This window comes from Ursus arctos, unplaced genomic scaffold, assembly GCF_023065955.2.
Source record: "Ursus arctos isolate Adak ecotype North America unplaced genomic scaffold, UrsArc2.0 scaffold_28, whole genome shotgun sequence".
Taxonomy (NCBI): Eukaryota; Metazoa; Chordata; class Mammalia; order Carnivora; family Ursidae; genus Ursus; species Ursus arctos.
The window spans coordinates 36,724,186-36,742,569 of NW_026622963.1; the positions used below are offsets into that span (position 1 = coordinate 36,724,186).

Here is an 18,384-nt window from a genome sequence, read left to right on the forward strand (position 1 = left end):
TGGATCTGGGCTGGGAGTATGCAATATTCATCGTGCAGCATTGCTGGGGATGTGACTTTTCTCCAAATAGAAAAAGAAGGCTGAGAGAAAAATAAACACGTACGACGTTATGACTTCCTCTCCTGGACTCTGCCGTGCGAACGCAGGCAGGAATCTCACTCCAAGCCTCTTCCTTGAGAGGTAAAAACATGGGGGGGAAAACCCCTATGCCCTGCGTTCTGTCTATTTTGCCAACACCAGTCACAGGAATAGATGTAAAGGCTCTGAGGTTTGCAGAGTACGAGGGGTCACGGATGTGAGGATTTGGGCAGCACCTAGGGCTCCCTGGCTCAGCCTGGCCAAGCCTCCCGCCTTTGTCGGATGACTCCAGCCAATCTCAGCCGCGCAGACACCTTAGCATTACATATGCACAGCTGGCCTCCTCGCCAGGCTCGCTGCAGACGCGCACTCTTGCTCCTGAGAGCCGGGGAGCACCGCAGCCTAGCGGCTCCCCTAGAAGCCTCGGCTGGAGCAGACCCCTGCTGCCGGCTTCCTGGGACCCTGCCGGCCCCTCGGGGCCACTGGCAGCAGGTCAGCCCCCATGAAGCCGTCGAAGGCATGCCAACGCTACAGAAGCGTCCGGAGAAAGCCCAGCCAGCACTACCTCTACCAGGAGTCCCTGCTGCTCAGGTGAGTGGGTTCCCTCCACCTGCCGGGCGAAGGGGGCTGGTGTGCGGAGGAGCAGAGCCCGAGTCACCAGCGCCCTGCCTGCGTCCGACCAGAGGACAAAGTCCCCATCCCGCTGCCCTGTCCCTCAGAATGAACTCAGAAACTCCTTTCCCTGGGCTTTTGCACAACGGGGCCGGCCACCTTGACAATGTGCACAGGGAGAGAAGGCTCTACCTGCTTATTGACCAGGGGACCCGAATCCAAGGTACCCCAACCTGGCCGAACCCACAGGCATGCGTTTTCTGTTTTCTCTCTGTTGACTCAATCTGCGATGTCAAGAGAGCAGATAATACATCTGTCATAATAAATAAGGTGTCTGTTGGGAAAGGCTTCGGGCTAGGAAGAAGTGGGGGAGTGCTGTTTGAATCTGTTAGGTATTTATAAAGGTATATTAAAACCTCCATTAATTTGGAGAAATTGGAGAAGGTTCTCCTATGAGTAAGTAAAAAACCGTCTGAATCAGGGAAGAGCAAAGGAGTTATTTCCTTTTACTTTGACATGCATCATTGATCAAGCAGCAGAGCCCTCCTATCCTCCTGAAAGTCCCATTAGGGTTAGCGCATCAATTGTTATTGGGAATAAATGTTGCAAATGTGGGAAAATGGTTCTCCTACACAGTAACTCTTTCCCTGTGATATCTGCCCACATAAATCTGCTCGGCTACATTCTTGTTTCTAGACGTTGCTGCCTGTTCTGCCTCCGCTATCTCAGTTTCCAAGAATGGAAGTGGGCACGTGGGGGGGGGGGGTCCTCTGGATGACAGCATTTGGCTTTTCTTTATTTTGCCTCCAGGCAAAATGGGGGACAGGGAGGAGCCCAGTCTCTGAAATTAGTGATTATTTCAATAGCCTGAAATAGACATTGTTTTGCCATCAAAGAGGCTGCTATTCAGGAATTGTTCATAAGCACCCTCTTGTCTCCTTTTATGACGTCTTCCGATAAAACCTTTCATCCAGAGAAACCATTTTCTTTCATTGACCCGCCAAAGTGACAGACTCCAATGAATGTGCTTCAGTGTTGCCCAAGATTGCCAAATTCTCCCTCTGCCTCCCCGGGTCCCGGTCCCTCTCCCTCTATACATACAAACTTCATACAGATGACCCAGGGGCAGCAAGATGCTGAACGTGCCCCGGGCAAGATCTTTGCTGGAAGCAATTCTACTAATCAGATTTCCTCCTTAATGCCTCGATCCATTCAGCAACTTGGATGACAGCTTTAATGCTGATGAGACAGGGGACAGCAATGATCCAGAACAAATCTTCCAGAATATACAGTTCCAGAAAGATCTCATGGCAAACATTCGCTGCAGACCCTGGACCATGGCACAGAAGCTGGGAGCACTGAGGTAAGGGCTTGGACAGCCAGTATTGATTATTGCAAATATGCTTTCCACGAAACCGCCCTGTCCTGCCCCAGGAAATGAGCACAAAGACCACATGAGAGTGGCGGGCAGGCACTCTGGATCTGACGCAGAGAAGTCACAAGGGCCTCAGGTGGCCAGTATCTCTGTGAGTGTGTGTGTGTGTGTATGTGTGTATGTGTGTGTGTATGTGTGTATCTGTGTGTGTATGTGTGTATGTGTGCATGTGTGTATGTGTGTATGTGCGTATATGTGTGTGTATGTCGTGTGTATGTGTGTGTGTGTGTCGTGTGTATGTGTGTGTGTATGTGTGTATGTGTGTATCTGTGTGTGTGTATGTGTGCATGTGTGTATGTGTGTGTATGTCGTGTGTATGTGTGTGTCGTGTGTATGTGTGTGTATGTGTGTATGTGTGTGTGTATGTCGTGTGTATGTGTGTGTATATGTGTGTGTATGTGTGTATGTGTGTGTATGTGTGTGTGTGTATGTGTGTATGTGCGTATATGTGTGTGTATGTGTGTGTATGTGTGTGTATGTGTGTGTGTCGTGTGTGTGTGTGTGTGTGTGTGTGTGTTGGTGGAGTTTGTGGTTTTCTACCTTCCTTTCAAACACTAGATGTTAGCACTGTGTCTCGAGGTGAACAAAATAACCAAACTCCCCGGAGGCAAGTCTCTAAGCCGGGATGAAAACAGACGGTAATTCCACCTGCTGGGCTGGAAATCTGGGGGGAAACCAGATTCTGTGGGAAACCAGGTAACTATGATCCTTAGAGTCACACCAGGGAATCTGTTTAGATAACAGTGAACAGCCAAAGAGTTGCAGACAGGTTGCTAGTCCTGAGCTATGTGCTGTTGGGTCACTCTCTTAATTTCTTGGCCACTTTCTTTCTCTTTAAAGTTGAGGCGATGGTGTTGAATGGCACCTGCAACACTGTTCAAAATGTGCCCCGTTAAGCAAGCAGGGGTTTGGTAAAGACCCAGAATCCCCGATTGCTCTTAGACCTGCCGAACAGAAAGTATGGGAGAGGGGGGCCGGTATTTTTAACAGGCATTCAGGTGGATTCTTTCGCCTACTGAAGTCTGAGATCCACGGAGAGTCCCAGGGTTAAATGGGATGAGCCGTGTGAGCGCCTCGAGCGGTCTCTGATACAGGGTGGTCACGGCCCGCCAGTGAGTCCTGATGGATGACGCTGCTGCCCGGGTCACAGCAGAGGGAGTTAATTGAACGGTCTCAATGAGCTACTCTGACCTGTTAAGTGGACCTTCCTGGAGAAACAGACCGCAGCCTAATCATCGGGCACCCGGCGAGGCGAGGACAGGCTCAGAACCTTGTTAGCGCCCTTTCCAGAGGCCAAGCACGCAGCCCCTCCTCCCCAGGTCTGCGATCAGGCTTCGCATTTCTCTCCCATTTAATAGCAGCTTTGTCGGCTCCCTCGTGCATCATGCTCTTGCAGGTGGCCCAAGATGCAGCCGGCCCTCAGGTGGCCCGGCAGATGGCTAAGGGTGCCTGTCGTGTCTAGGCTCAGCAGTTTCTGGTTAATCCTCCTTGTCTGATACCAGCCCCCCCACGTCTGGTTCCTTGAGTGGGGATGGCAACTTCAGATAGAAGACCGATGCTCAGAGACGTGAAATGGCTTGCCCCAGGATGCACAGCCTCCGAGAGCGGCCCTGAGCTTTGAACCCCGGGCTCTCTGACCCCAACACCCACGTTCTGTTGAAACAGAGGAACTCCGCCAAAGGAATCATTAGGGCAATTTATCCCAAAACAAAAAAAGGTCATGTGTTGTATCTGAGTTTTTAAAAAATCATGCAGAAATGCCACTGCTGATGGCTGATTACTGGTTAGCAGGAGTAATTAGTAATTACTAATTAGTAATTAATGATCATTAATTATTGATAAGACACTAAGTCTTTTCAGCCTGCAGGCAGAGCACAGCAAATGATCACTTTTCTGTCAAAAGGGCAAACCAGGCCCTGGGGCTGACGCCTGGCCGGGGGCTCAGCCCGGGCGCCGACAGGGCCACATTGGTTCCCCGGGGCCGGCGGTCAGGCCCTCAAAGGCGGCTCGGCCTCTGAGCACGCCCGTTTATCATGCCCTGGGCCCCACGTCTCCTCCCTGGTCACCTTGAGAAGCTCCTGGAGCAACGTCTCCCTCGGCGAATTTGCCGAGGAGGCATCTGGAAAGCACAGAGACCACTGAAGCCTGACCCCGTGAGGAGCCCGGGAGGGGGCGCGGTCGCAGAGAAAAGCAGGAGCCCTCGCTCAGCCTGGAGGAGCACTGTCCGGGAGGCCAGGGCACAGGCTCGTGTCCCGCGCAGCGAAGCAAGTGCTCGGTGCCCTCAAGTCAACCTGGGTCCATGAGGAGGTCCAGGTGTGGTGGCTCCCCCCTGGCCCCTCAGATCTCATACTCTCACCACAGCCACTCTCCGTCGCCCTGTTAGCCCCAGGCTCTTCCAGCTCAATGACTGTGTCTTACGTACCTCTGTGTCCGGCCGTGCTTGACCCAAGTCAGTGTGCAGAAAACGTCTGCAGGAAGAAAATTATAAATAATGAATTGAAATAAATTATTCCACATGTACAGGCCTCCATCTTTTAGATGCTGGGCAGGGCAGAGCATCAACCCTCACCCCTGCCTGCATTTGTGGTTCTATCTGGAATGAAGCCAGGGCATGGGCAGGGCCAGGGAGCCGGGAGGGGCGGCAAGGAGGGCCCAGCGCTCCAAAACCCAGCGAGCACTCTGATTAGCTTGCGTCTCACTCGGTGGGAAAGGGAGTCAGCTAGTTTCCGCGTCTCTCAGGGAAAGACTTGGAAGCAGTGGGTGTTGCTAAAAGGCTGTTGGGGTGCACATGCAAGACCTCCCTAGCAGCGACCGGGGCTCTCCAGGGAACCAAGCCTTTCAGCACCAAGCATGATCAAGAGGAGGGGGTATGGCCACGGATAACGAGGGTCTCATCAGCGCAGCGTCAGATGAGGTCGCCCTGAAGGTGACATTCACCTCTAAGGGTCCTTGACTGCCGTCTGTCCCATTGGTGCTGACATTGATTGTCGAATCCTGCTGTCCCTGCCGGTGTGGATTTAACCATCTATCCCCGTGGAGAACTCAGTGCATTTCAGGGATTAACCATTTAGGGGGGGACCTCGGCTCCGCTCACCAAAGTGGTCAGTTAGCATGTCAGCAGTCTTTGTGGGCTGAATCGGGTTCTTTGTGGCTATGCAGACACCACCCTTTCCTCCAGACAGGTTCTCCGAGACTAGGTCTGACTTGGACTTCCAGAGACGAGGCTGCCGGAGGAAGGCTGCTGAGGTTAAGGGGAGGGGTGAGACCCCCTAGTGGTCACTGCCAGGACTCCCCCACCAACCCGCTCATGACTGATTCGCAGACAACAATCAGGGAAGGGCTTCAGGAAATTCGTTGCAACTCATTTCATCATTGATCATCATTTTCTAAGAATTTATCCATTTACATTTTTTTTTCAGAAAGTATTTTTTAAAGGAGCTTTCTGGTGGCCAGAGGTCAGGAAATATCCCGGCATCTTGTCCCCTCACCTTTTGGCCACCTGCTCCTGTCGCACTTTCACACATTTTGCCAAGATAGCGGGTATGATAAAATCGTGCTCACTGCTGTGTTTTTCTTCTCTCAGGCGAGCTAAGGAGATTGTGCTGAAGTTTGAAGGGAGGCTAACCAGGACCCGCGGCTACCAAGCGGCAGGTGCCGAGGTGAGAGCATGTGTTCACGGGCACTCCCACCCCCTCTTGCGGTCCGGGGGCCAGGGAGTTGCGTGCCACTGTGCCTGTCACTGTACACGGGCTGTGCACATCCGTCCTTGCAGCCGAGAGCAGTGCCGTGAGCTGCAAGGTCTGCACGTCCCAGAACCTGGAGCTTAGTCCCGGATGTGGTCACCTGCCAATGGTACATGACCCTGGGTGAGCCTAACTCACCCGAGAACAGCATCTTCCCTTGAGAAACGACCCAGCATCCTTCCTGACTTACTCCCACTCATATGTGTAGGTTTTGTTCACTGCCCGTCTTGTAATGAGAACGTTACTCATATATTCCAACGTTCGCTTTATAATTCAGTGCTAAGGTTTGGGTTTGTTTGTTTTTTCCATTCAGTTCCTTAAAGCTAAACTTTAATATATACTGAAGTTATCTGTTGAGAGTAATTTTCATAAATGTTTAGAAGACAAAGAAAAAAATCATGCCCTTATATAGTGTCTTTTTTAAAATCTCATATTCCAGTTACTGAATATATAATTCTCACTGAGAGTAATTATAGTATACAGCCTTTTTGTCTTGCTTCCTTTTTCACTTAACCCCACACGTAACAGAAGGATTTTTCCATCTTGCTACGTATTTTTTACACATACTGTTGTCCATGACAGATAAACGCACATTAACTTAATTAGTTATTTGCTGGTGAATATTTAAGTTGTTTATAATTTTTCATTATTATTAATAACCCTGCAAGGAATATCTTTCCACATATTGCTTTTCCTACCTTTTATTGAATTATTTTTTGAAAGATTTTATTTATTTGAGAGAGAGAGAGAGAAAGAGAACACGCACAAGTGGGGGGGGGAGGGAGAAGCAGGCTCCCTGCTGAGCAGAAGCCCCCCCCAACCACAGGACTCGACCCCAGGACCCTGGGATTATGACCTGAGCCAAAGGTAGATGCTTAACTGACTGAGCCACCCAAGTGTCCCCTTTTCCTACCTTTTAAAATACCTCTCCTAGGATCAATACCAGAACTATAGTCACCATAGAAAAAAATATAATTCATTTTTTTGGCTTTTGATAAATATTAATAAACTATTTTCCAAAACCCTTTATAGTCGATCTTGACAGATACAAGTTTACTGTTTTCATAATATTCTTCCCAATATTGGATATTGTATTTTTTTAAAGTCTGCTATACTTTAACAGACAAAAGCTGACCGATGCACTCCTTTTAGATTCTCTGAAACAAAAAAAGGATTCTTAATGAGGTTTACATTAAAGCTGGCCGTGAACTTTACATAGCTGAAAAATTATAAAATCTCAAAAGTTCTCCGAGGTTCTGCCTTGGCTGTCCCCTTACTTTCCACAGACTCGGCCTGAAAACTCGAATCTAACCCGTGACCAAGATTACCCATGACTGCTTATGCCTGTCACGCTATGATGGAGTTTATGGAACAAATACAGAAAACAAGTGTATCTCTTGAGTAATGAGCATATGTGCTCCCTTCTTATTTCCCCTAAACAGACAGGATGAAATGCTATTGGAAACACTTGGAAATACTAACAGGACCTTCACTTGAGTTCAGACAACCTGTCATATATAACAGTGAGAAGTAAGATCAATACGATTAAGATGTAATTTGATAGGGGCGCCTGGGTGGCTCAGCGGGTAAGCGCCTGCCTTCGGCTCAGGGCGTGATCCCGGCGTTCTGGGATCGAGCCCCACGTCAGGCTCCTCCTCTGGGAGCCTGCTTCTTCCTCTCCCACTCCCCCTGCTTATGTTCCCTCCCTCGCTGGCTGTCTCTCTCTCTGTCAAATAAATAAATAAAATCTTTATAAAAAAAGATGTAATTTGATAACGGGCTGAATTATTAGGAGCAGGGTGACTACAATGAGAAAGGGAATCTGAATGTTCAGCCTCACCGAGAGCTTGCCCCAAGGCTTTCCATGGTGCCAGGCAGACCCAGCTGCCTGCCTTTCTAGGAGCAAGGGCCCCACAGAAAGTGGTTCGATCCAATTCAGTTGAACCCACGTGCCACGTTTTGTTCCAGGCACTGGGGTGACGAAATAGTCCAGACTCAGCTTTCTCTGCTTTCTGGGGACGCAGTAAAATGCCCAAGAAAAGCCATCCGCCCACCCGTCTTCTTCACGCTTTGGTTCTTCCCCTCCCCAGCTTCAGAACTGTGTTCCTCCACCTTTTTTTACACCAGGAATTTTGATATGAACCACTAGGGATCAGCATCCGCTCCAGCTGCCAGGTAGAGAAAACAGGTGTCTAGCCAGCTGGCGCATTGCCTGCAGCCCATCCAGTTACAGCCCTTGGTTTATACGCTGAAGATGATAACTGTTTTCCAAATAGTAAATTTTGTGAGCTACCCACTCTCCATGAGTCCCAGCACTGAGATCGTGGTCCCACTCATAGAGCTGCCCACACAAGGCAGGCTGGGGAGCCCTCCCTGTTTCCAGCCTGCAGCCCCCGTTCACATGGGTCTCCACTCGATTCCAGCTCTTTACAGACAGTCTGCCTTCAGCACCAGAAAACGTCTGTGTTTCTGAAGGAAGCCAGGTGTGCATGTGTGAGACCACCGGGACCCCAGAAGTCACTCCAGCAGGTGTCAGGACACTCAGGTCCCTCTGCCATTGGTTCCCCGCTCTGACTTTGGCTTTCAAGTTCAATTCTCAAGATTCCTTCTGGTTCTAATAGTCTATGTCCTTTGTGTCTCACACAATACCAACAAAGGAGGTCACCTTTCCTGAGAGCCTTCGTCATGTGACTTGGCACCTGCCCATGATGGTAGATAGACTGACAGAGCTCCTGGCAGGTCCTCCTGCTTCCTCCCTGCACAGACCCCAGTCATCCACTCTCTTCCACACAGCAGCCAGGCAATCCTTGAGACAGTAAACTGCTCATGCCAGCCCTTACCTAAAATATAGATAGATAGATAGATAGATAGATAGATAGATAGATAGATAGATGATAGATGATGATAGAGAGAGTGAGAGATACATAGATACACAGATAGATACATAGATAGATAATGGATACATAGATAGGCTTTCATTACACTTAGAATTAAATCTAAGTCTTTCCCATGACCTACCTGGTCGGGGCATTGCCTACCTATTGGATCTCACCCCACTTCCCCCTCTTCCATCCTCTACTGTAAAATGCCCAGCACGTGCTAACTCACGCATGTTACTGGCTGCCCTGCCCTCCTAGATAGCTCCTCTACCAATTTATTCTTGTTTGAAATAGCAATTCCTTTTCATTCAAGTCTCAGCTCCCCAGATGGACCTCTCCTGATCCCCTTGTTTAATAGAGCTTTCTCCTCCAGTCCCAATGGGCCATGTCCCCCTGTGGCGTTGACTCGTCTGTTGCTGCCTTCCCTCTACCTGGATGCGAGCTCTGTGCCAGCTGACGTCTCCTACGTCTTGTCCATTTGCAGCCGCGGTACTGGAAACACACGTAGGTGCTCAGTACACGCTCTGGAAGAATTTATTTTTCATAAACTGTAATACCTGTTGCTAGAACACCTTTGTTCTAGGCAACTTTACAGGCTGTTCCAAAGAGGAAAGGATGAACTTTTTCTTATTTTTGGTACCCAATAACCCAGGCCCACAATTAAGACCTATTTCTTCCAAGTTTGCCTTTTGGTTTTGCTTTGTTTTGATTTTGCTTTGCTCTTAAAATCTCAAATCATTTCAGAGTTTCAGGGCTTTCCATGGAGATTTGGTGCAAATCAGCAGACAAGCATATTTTCCCATGCCTTATCGAATCTTGGCTGTCAACAAATCACGCTTTTCAATCACACTTACCTCTCGGAGGCCCCTTCAGGAAGCTGGTGTAGACTTGCATTACCAGAATGAGTGTTGGGGTTCAGTGCCCCTGACTTCTCTCATGAGGAGGTTTTGCATCCCTTACCTACAAAAGTTACTCAGCTTTAGTGTGTGAAATTCTCATTGAAATTCAACCAAAATTTAAATTGAAAGAGTAACTCTGAATACCACTGATTGAATCCTGCTTCTCATCCAGACGAGGAAATTGAATCCCAAAGAAAGAAAATCCCTTTCCCAGGAGCACATAGTAGAATAGCGGTTGAGCTGGAGCTCGAACTCAGGTGTGGGTCCCCCCGCCCAGGGCCTCTGACACTTGGGGACTTCACTCACAGTGGGCCAGAGACTCACTGCTTTCCAACACCAAACCTGCCCCCAAGGCTGTTTGAGCACCCTGCCTCTGCACGCCGTAGGGGAGGAAAGAGCAAAACTTTGGTCTTCCCCACCGGGCTACAGCACGTAGGCTACGGGGAAAATCTCGGGGCAGCACGAGGTAGGCTCTGATCAACATTACAGGGATAGCGATTGCTGTGAGCTTTACCGAGAGAAGGATCTATTTCTCTCTCCAGAGAAGCTGCGTGAACTCATCATGGGCGTGGTTAGGTTTGAGCTGGGTCTGGAACCATGAACAGAAGACGAACAATTGCAACGTCTGATAAAATTCAAACAGACTTTCATTTACAAGCAGCCGTTCTGGCCTTAGCAGACACGTCCCGAAGGACATTAGCATGCGTGTCTGCGTCAGAACCATGTGCTGTCTCAGAGCTCAGAATGCTGTAATTACATTTGCCGGCCTTCTTTCTGCAATGATATCATTTGCTTCCAACACAAACCCAGATTGTTTGTGTGTTAAAATGAACAGCCTGCCAATATTGTGGGAGAGCCGAGCCAGTGTCAGGGCACATTCCACTTTATTCTCCTTGGAGGAAAAAGAAAAAAATAATAAAGATTCTGAACTTTTGGTAATTGCATCTTAAACACACAAGACAAATTTCTAGATCTCGCTGCTGGCAGCAGTGGCCGGGAGAGAGGGGGGGAGACAAACACAGATGCAGGACGGGAGGTGCGTGAGGAGCTCACATTCAGGGAGTGTTCTCGACTCCTCGTCCCCAAAACAGGGAATTAGGAACCCCCGGGTGGGCAGTTTGCTGGCCATGTGGACTCCTGGGCCCCACTCTCAGAGCGGGGTCAACTGGGTGCATTTGGACATTACTCCTCAAGGAATTTCCACTGCTTTTAGTCCCCAGAGCAGGAATGGGAGGAGTAAGGCCGGTGTGACCCTGGAGCATGGGCACCTGGGTACAGACAGCACAACTCAGAGCCCGAAGCAGGTGCCCTTCCCCGAACGGGAGCGCGGAGGAGACGAGGGCGCTGCTTTGGTCCTAGTATTGCCCAAAGTCCTGCAAAAACGTAATTGAAGGCATCGGACAGTGTGTGTGGGAGCCTGTGCTCCACTCAGGACCTTAGCATCCCAAGTCACTGCCACGTTGACAACTGTGAAGTTCTCTAACCCCACTCCCTCCTTTTCAGCTCTGGAGGAAGTTTGCACGCCTGGCCTGTAACTTCATGGTCATGTTCATTCCCTGGGAAATGAGGATAAAGAAAATTGAGAGTAAGTGCGGGCGCGCGGAGGAGTGGGGCGGGGGTGCGGTGCCAGCAGCCCGAGAAGGGGCCGGGCGTCCCGGTCCCCACACGGCGCCACCACGGCCACGGTCACGTGGTGTGGAGCGGGGCTGGACATGGGACAGGGCAGGGAGGGGGGGATGGAAGACATCTGTCCCACCGCTCCTCCTGGGACGATAGCCGACCCACATTCTCTGTGGCTCTGCTTTTCTGGCTCTCCATTCAGAAGCAGACCCAACAGGGACCCTGAAGGATCAGGTGAAAAACAGCAGAAGAGTGAGCAATTGCCAGACAAAACCTCAGAGATGAGCTTCTTCTTCGAGGCGACTGTAACCATTCAGAAAGCATGGTCTGAAAAATAAATAAGCCACCTTCACGACATAGTCACACACGTAGACACACAACACACACGCACACGTGACACACGCACACGTGACACGTGCCAGAGAAGGGCGGGAATAAACCTAACAGTGAGTCTGTAGTGAAGGAAACTGTGAGATTGGGCCTCAGGTATTTCCAGAGTCTCGTGCCGAGACATAGGATGATTTAGTATTTGGAAGACGTGGATTCTCTCGACATCAGTTTACAAGTTTAATGCAATTCCAGTAGAAATCGCAATGTAATGGGGTTTATTTTTTGTACTCAGCAAAATGATCATTAAGACTTATACGGAAGAAACACATCAAAAAGACTCATCCAAAAAAAAATTTTTTTAAGAAAAACACAAATGAACTCACATAACCAAAATGTTCAAACATTATAAACACTGCAGCAGTTGAACCAAGAGGACGCTTAGACCCTTCCCTGTCGGGTTCCAGGAGCTATTAAATAGAAGATAGAGAACCACTCAATAATTAAAGGAAATACAGAGCATGTGATCTCAGAATGCAAACCTCTCTGTGAGTAAAGAAGGAAATCATCAAGGAAAATAGCACTGTATTTAATTACCCACAAAAGACATTGTACATACCCTAAAACAACAAAGCTAAATGCTGGCAAGTGGAGAAACAACGATTTTCAGCATTTCAATGGAAGTTAGTGTTTTTTTCCTACACAGTGGGTGGGAATGTACATTGGACCAGCATTGCTAGGGGAAAGTTAAAATTTGTAACCAAAGCCTTCATAATGTTTGTGCTCTTTGATAAAACTCTCCCATTCCCTAACAACCAGAGAAACAAGACCACAACACAATCAATGCACAAGGACCAAGTTGGTGCCCCACCCGGATTTCTTGGCCGGTCCAGCTTTTCTCGGCTGCTCTGGGTGTCCGTGCTGTGACTCACAGCTGCCCCCTTCCCTGGAGAATGGCCCTGGGCCTGCACTGTTCCAGCTGCTGGGCACACATCACCTGCCCCCTCCTTCCCCCTACCCCATCCTGGGCCCCAAGAGAGGGCCTAGAGGGAGGCAGTGCCGAAATAAGGGGAGTCAAGTCTGGCTCCTTGTGCAAAGTGGACCAACTGTGTTGTGCAATTCGCCTTCCAGGGTCCCCCAAGAAGTCAGGCTCCAGCAAAGACCACGTGCTTGCTTAGCTCTCCACCCCCTCCACCTCCCCCGAGCCTCCCCTTCCCCCCACTCCCTTTCTCCAGAGAGCACGTCCTCAGTGTGTCACGTGATCAGGATCTCTTCCTGGGGCTCTGCTTCTAGGAAACCTGCCCTTGAAGGGAAATTATGTATTGCAGACTTACTTCCCCTAGTGAATCCCCTACCTTGTGCAAAGTCGGAAGCTTAAGTATCAAGTAGTGGGGATACGTTAAATAAATTACAGAAAACTCAGTTGATGAAACAACACAATGTATTTTATAGAATCTTTTTTGCATGAGAAAATGCTCGTAATACATTAAGAACTCAAGATGCCAATTTTATACAAAAAATCTACACATAGAGAATAAGAATGGGGGTCACACTAAAAGTTTACTAGAAACTCATTCTAGTAGTGATTTTAATTTAGTGAGCTCAGAATAGGTCATGTTTTTGTTTTCTTGGTGATGCTTTGTGTTTTCCCATTATTATGACAAACACAAACTAAATTTGAAGTAAAAATTCGAGAGATTTTTTTTTTCTAAGGATAGCACAAATCACCCACATCCTCATCTCCTTTCCGTGCTCCCTTAGTTTCTTAGTAGAAGTTTGGGCTTGAATACACTTTTTTTTGCTTTAGAATAAAATAGAGATATAGAAAAGTTTAGCTATCTAGAAAAGTTGTAAAGTTCCTGTAATTCCTTCACCCAGTTTCCCCTAATGTTAACACCTAGCAAATTGGTATATATCTTGAAATTAAGACAAAATAATTCCAAGAAAAATCCTTGGAATTCTCAAAACTATACAGAATGAAAAAACATATATCCAATTTTCAGAAGATTGCCGATTCTTCTGAACATATGTGAAATGTGAATTTGACAAGTATTTTAGGTGAATATGTCATTAGGGAAATAATTAAATTACAGTTTTCTTTTCCTGTGCTTATAAGTGGAAATACTAATGAGCACCTTGACCTCCGTAAATGACTATTTTGGGGGAACACCCCCATTGGTACAAAAATGGCATTCTTTGTCTTTGTCCTGATCCCCCAAAAATTGCAGTGTTGCTCTGCAGAGAACTTTGCACTGTGCGGATTTTATCCCGTTCATCCTGTTGATACTGTTTTCCCCTGTGGTTGTTGTCTGGCGTTTTTTTAGGTCACTTTGGGTCTGGCGTTGCCTCCTACTTCATATTCCTGAGATGGCTGTTTGGGATAAACATTGTGCTGACAATAATGACGGCTGCTTTTATTGTCATTCCAGAGGTAAGAACTGGTGTAGGGGAAATAAGAAGGGCCATCCGTTCAAAACAAGGGAGGCCAGCGCAGTCCTGTAAAGCGACAACCCTCCTTATCCTCGTGGGAAGGATGACCCGTGCGTTGATGCAGGACACAGCCAACCTCTTCCGTGAGGGGCCGGGTATCGAATAGTGGGGGCTTTGGGTGACCCCGCTCCCATCCCCCACGCAGTGTGAAAGATGATACACTAATAATGCCGCCTCTGTTCCAATCAAATTTTATTTATCGATATTTATGGATACTGAAGTTTGGCTGTCATAGCATTCCTAAGTGTCCCAATATATTCTTCTTTTGACTTTTTTTCCCAACCGTTTAAAAATGCAAGCACGATTCTTAGCTCTTGGACCACACAAAAGGAGGAGACAGGCAGGGTTTGGCGTGCGGGCCAGTTCACCCGCACCGCGATAAAATAAAGCCCACTTCTCAACTAAACTTCGTCCTCGAAGTAAATGGGGCTATTTCCTGTGCAGAAACCCAGTGACCTCGGAAATCCACCTGTAGGAGCCCAGCCAGAGGACACCCAGGCAGGCTGATCAAGCAAAAAGAAACTTGGCCCACCCAGAATGACTGTTCCGTTAGTGAGAATCAAGCAGAAAGACAGCCGCTAGAGATCTCGTACACGCAGAGCCTTCCCAGGACGTGGGGGTCTGGGGATCGGCCACCCCTTTTCTTCTGGTCCCCTCCTACCCCCAGAGGATCACGGGACATCCTGTTCTCTCTACCAGCTCATTGCAGGCCAGCCCTTCGGAAGCACGGCCAGCAAGACCATCCCCAAGGAGCACATGGCTTCTGCTCAAGACCTGGACACCGTCTGGTCCCTGGGGGTGAGGCTGAGGCTTGGCGGAACTCTCGTCTTGAGAGGGGGCTGGCCGGGCAGCCGCTCCGGAAGCTGGGCTGGGAGATGACGCTGACTGCTCTCTCGGCAGGGCTATCTGCAGTACTCGGTGCTCTTCTACGGCTACTACGGCAGGGAGCGAAGGATCGGGAGAGCTGGCTACCGGCTGCCCTTGGCGTATTTCCTGGTGGGGATGGCCGTGTTTGCTTACAGCTTCATCATCCTCCTGAAAAAGTATGGCTACTCAGTTTCTCTCCATATGCCAGGGATGATCTGAGGGATCTCAGTCTGGTCAGTAACTCGTACAGTTCAGGCATAACTGTACCCATTCTGCAGATGGGGAGACCAAGGCTAAAAGAGATATGCTCACTGTAACCAACACTCATTCGACATTCACTGCTTTGTGCCAGGTTCCGTGTTGGGTGTGGAGAGACAAGAATCAATAGGCTTAGCAGCCGATGTAATTTCAGACAATTTAGTGACTGCACTCACAGAGACAGGAACAGCATGGTCTAAGTGACCAGAGGTTGCATCGTCCTTTGGCTTACGTGGACCTGTGACCTAGCTACAAACCCTGCAAGGGCCAGGCCCGTCTGTGTCATGATGCTGTTTGCACACCCAGTTTCTCACTGAGAGGAAGCACAGTGCAAGGAAAACAAAGGGGCTGGGGGTCAGGACTCCCGCATCATCCCCACCATGAGACCTATGGCAACTCCCGTCCCCTCTCTGGGCCTCATTTGTAAAATGGGCAGGTTGGCTCAGAAGACAGCCAGGTTCCCTGCCGGCGTTCACGTTCAGTGCTTCTATATTGGAGCTGGCTACAGCGTACGACGGGCAGGCTCCCAGCCAGGGAGAACCTGGCCCCTCCCCGCCTGGCTCACCTGCTACTTCCGTCTGCCTTGTGTGTCCCACTGTGTCTTGTCACCTGCCTCGTGGGGCATCTTAGCCCAGTGCAGATACAAGTGCTTGAGGTAAAAAACGATCCTTAACATCGCCATCCCCATCAAACAACAAAATCCTGAGGGGGTGTAGGGTGACCTGGGGGCCTTCGGTTCACAAGAAGCTTCCCCGCTTAGCTTCTGGGGGCCTCAAGGCCCCACCTGCAAGACATGCCCTTCGCTAGATGTTTCAGTTTAGGACACAGATGGAGGCAAACTCAGGACAAGGGACTACAGAGGGAGAGGATAACCGGAGAGACAGTCTGAAGGGCAAGGGACTTCCCCCGGAGGAGGGATGCAGACTCCTGCCTTCAGAGGCGTCTAAGGGGCACCGTGGGCTGGAGGGACCCGAGTGGCTCCCTGAGGTGGGGTCGCCGCGCCTCCATGGGCAGGACCTCCAGGAAGACTGATCGGCTCTAAGGGGAGTTTGACTTCACAACCACACTGCCCAGAGACGGGACAGGCTGGCCCGACGGGCGCACACACCTCGGTGACCTCCTGGCCGCCACAGTGGCGAGGCTGCTTGTCAAACGGGCTCACCCCACAACCGGCCAGTGCGGTTTCCCCACAAGGGGGGGCTGAACCCAGCGCCCGGATGGGGCCGGCCGCGCGTTCTCATTCACACCAGGGCCCCGTGTGGACCGGCAGCAGCCCCGGGAGGACGGGACCCAGCTCGACCCTGCTGTCACCTGCCCCGTCCTGGCCCCTCTCTCGCAGGATGGCAAAGAACTCCCGAAACAGCCTGGCCAGTGCCTCCAATGAGAACTACACCTTCTGCTGGCGGGTCTTCTGCGCCTGGGATTACCTCATCGGCAACCCAGAGGCCGCCGAGAGCAAAACGGCCGCCATCGTGAACAGCATCAGGGTGAGTGGGCGACGTGGCGGGGCCGGGGGAGGTCAGGGCTCCTGGGGGAGGTGCCAGCGGTCCTCCTCCCGGTGCTCCCCGGGCAGGGTGGTGGCTCCACGGGATGGCCACCGCGCACCACCAATGCCATGGAACACACGAAGAGACGTTGCGAAACTCTTCCTTCTAAGTTTTTCATTTCGTTCCCCTTAAATTCCAGTTGGTGTATTTTTGATACTTTGCATAATGGATGGGGACCATATTGCCGGTAACTGCTGGGCAAATACATGCAGACGTGTAGGGGACGTGAGCTTTAGCGTTAGCTCGGAGGACGATGTCATCAAACCCGCTCGGGGACTTGGGTCTACTGAGCAGTGCAGACCGCTAAATATTGCCCCTTTGGGGTAAAAAAATCTAGATTATTTCACTCACATAAATGATGTGCCCTTTCACTCCTCTGCCCAAGCCCCGCTTTTTTCCCATCTACTTATTAGTATACAAAGCATTGATGTTAATAAAATCTCAATTAAAGACAGTAAGTCATTTCTTACTAGGAAATATTTCTAAAGACGTATGATTAATGACAAGGTTAAGCTTTTAATTCGGATGTGTCTTTTCTTAAAGGAGGCTATCCTGGAAGAGCAGGAAAAGAGGAAAAGCAAAAACCTGTATGTATGGACCCTCCCCACGCTCCATTCATTGATAAGCTATCTTAACTCGGTACCAAACTCACCAGCCCATCTCGATCTTATTTTCGCACGTTGTCAGGCAGCTCTTCTTTCCCCTTAAAATCTGTCCTTCTAGGAAGGGGACACGTGGGAAGCCTGCAAAGCCTCGACAGCAGTATTTAAGAGGGGTTCCTCCCTCCTTCGATGGGGTGACAGGGTGAGAGTGCTGAAGTTGACCGATTTCTTTCACTTCGATGATAAAAGAGGTATTTTTGGTGCCGGTTTCTAGTTCGCTGCAAAAGCGAAAGCTACCTTATTTAGCAACTGATCCCTGAGGGCCTGAGACACAAGTAGCATCCCGTTCTTGTTGACGAGCCTTCCAAAGTGGTGTCTCGGATCCGAACTCCTTCTCCGGGATTTGAGGGCTGCCTTGGAGAGGCGAGGCCCTTCTGCAAAAGAGAGCCGATGACACAGAAGGGCCAGTGCCCCGTCCTCACGGGACGGCCTGTCTGCTCTCTGATGTCCTCACTGGTTCTTGGTTCTTTAGCGCCTTGAGTAGTTCCCATGATGCAGAAAGCCTGATGGAGCAAGGATGCGAGGGGGGAGGCAGGCTGTGGAAGGACTCTCCATAGGGAGCCGGATGAGGGGCTCCAGCCCTCCTTTTATCATTAGCTTCCATGACCTGATAAGGTCCCCTGGCCTTTCCAGGCCCCACTTCCTCCCCCGTGAAATGAGGGTGGGGCTCCATCCATGCTTCTCAGAGGGCAGAGAGCACCCACCCATCCGAATCACCCCAGGGCACACAACGTGTAGACCACTTTGGCACCCACCCTGATTCCCCGAATTACAACTTCTGGAAGTGGGACATGAGAATCCACCTTGTTAGCAAACCTTGCAAAGCCAAACCTTGCCGGTGATTTTGGCGTTCCCTCAAATTTAAAAACTGCAGCATTCCAGTTCAAAGATGTGAACCTGGGTCGTGCATTACTATAAGCAAATGTGTCAACGGAAGAATAACGTGCTTCTCCTCTCTCTTCCTGAA

At 49.8% G+C, this 18,384-nt stretch overlaps 1 protein-coding gene across 1 annotated transcript in view; it reads left to right on the top strand.

The window, feature by feature from the left end:
• Positions 1–452: 452 nt before the first annotated feature.
• TMC3 (transmembrane channel like 3) overlaps positions 453–18,384 on the top strand; it is a 39,233-nt gene continuing 21,301 nt past the window's right edge. Inside the window, exons 1-9 of the mRNA XM_026510575.4 lie at positions 453–669; positions 1,907–2,053; positions 5,709–5,784; positions 11,150–11,231; positions 13,918–14,024; positions 14,783–14,881; positions 14,984–15,126; positions 16,548–16,695; positions 17,299–17,342. Coding sequence (XP_026366360.3) covers positions 581–669; positions 1,907–2,053; positions 5,709–5,784; positions 11,150–11,231; positions 13,918–14,024; positions 14,783–14,881; positions 14,984–15,126; positions 16,548–16,695; positions 17,299–17,342 — 935 coding nt within the window. The 5' untranslated portion in view covers positions 453–580. The remainder of the gene's footprint in view (positions 670–1,906; positions 2,054–5,708; positions 5,785–11,149; positions 11,232–13,917; positions 14,025–14,782; positions 14,882–14,983; positions 15,127–16,547; positions 16,696–17,298; positions 17,343–18,384) is intronic.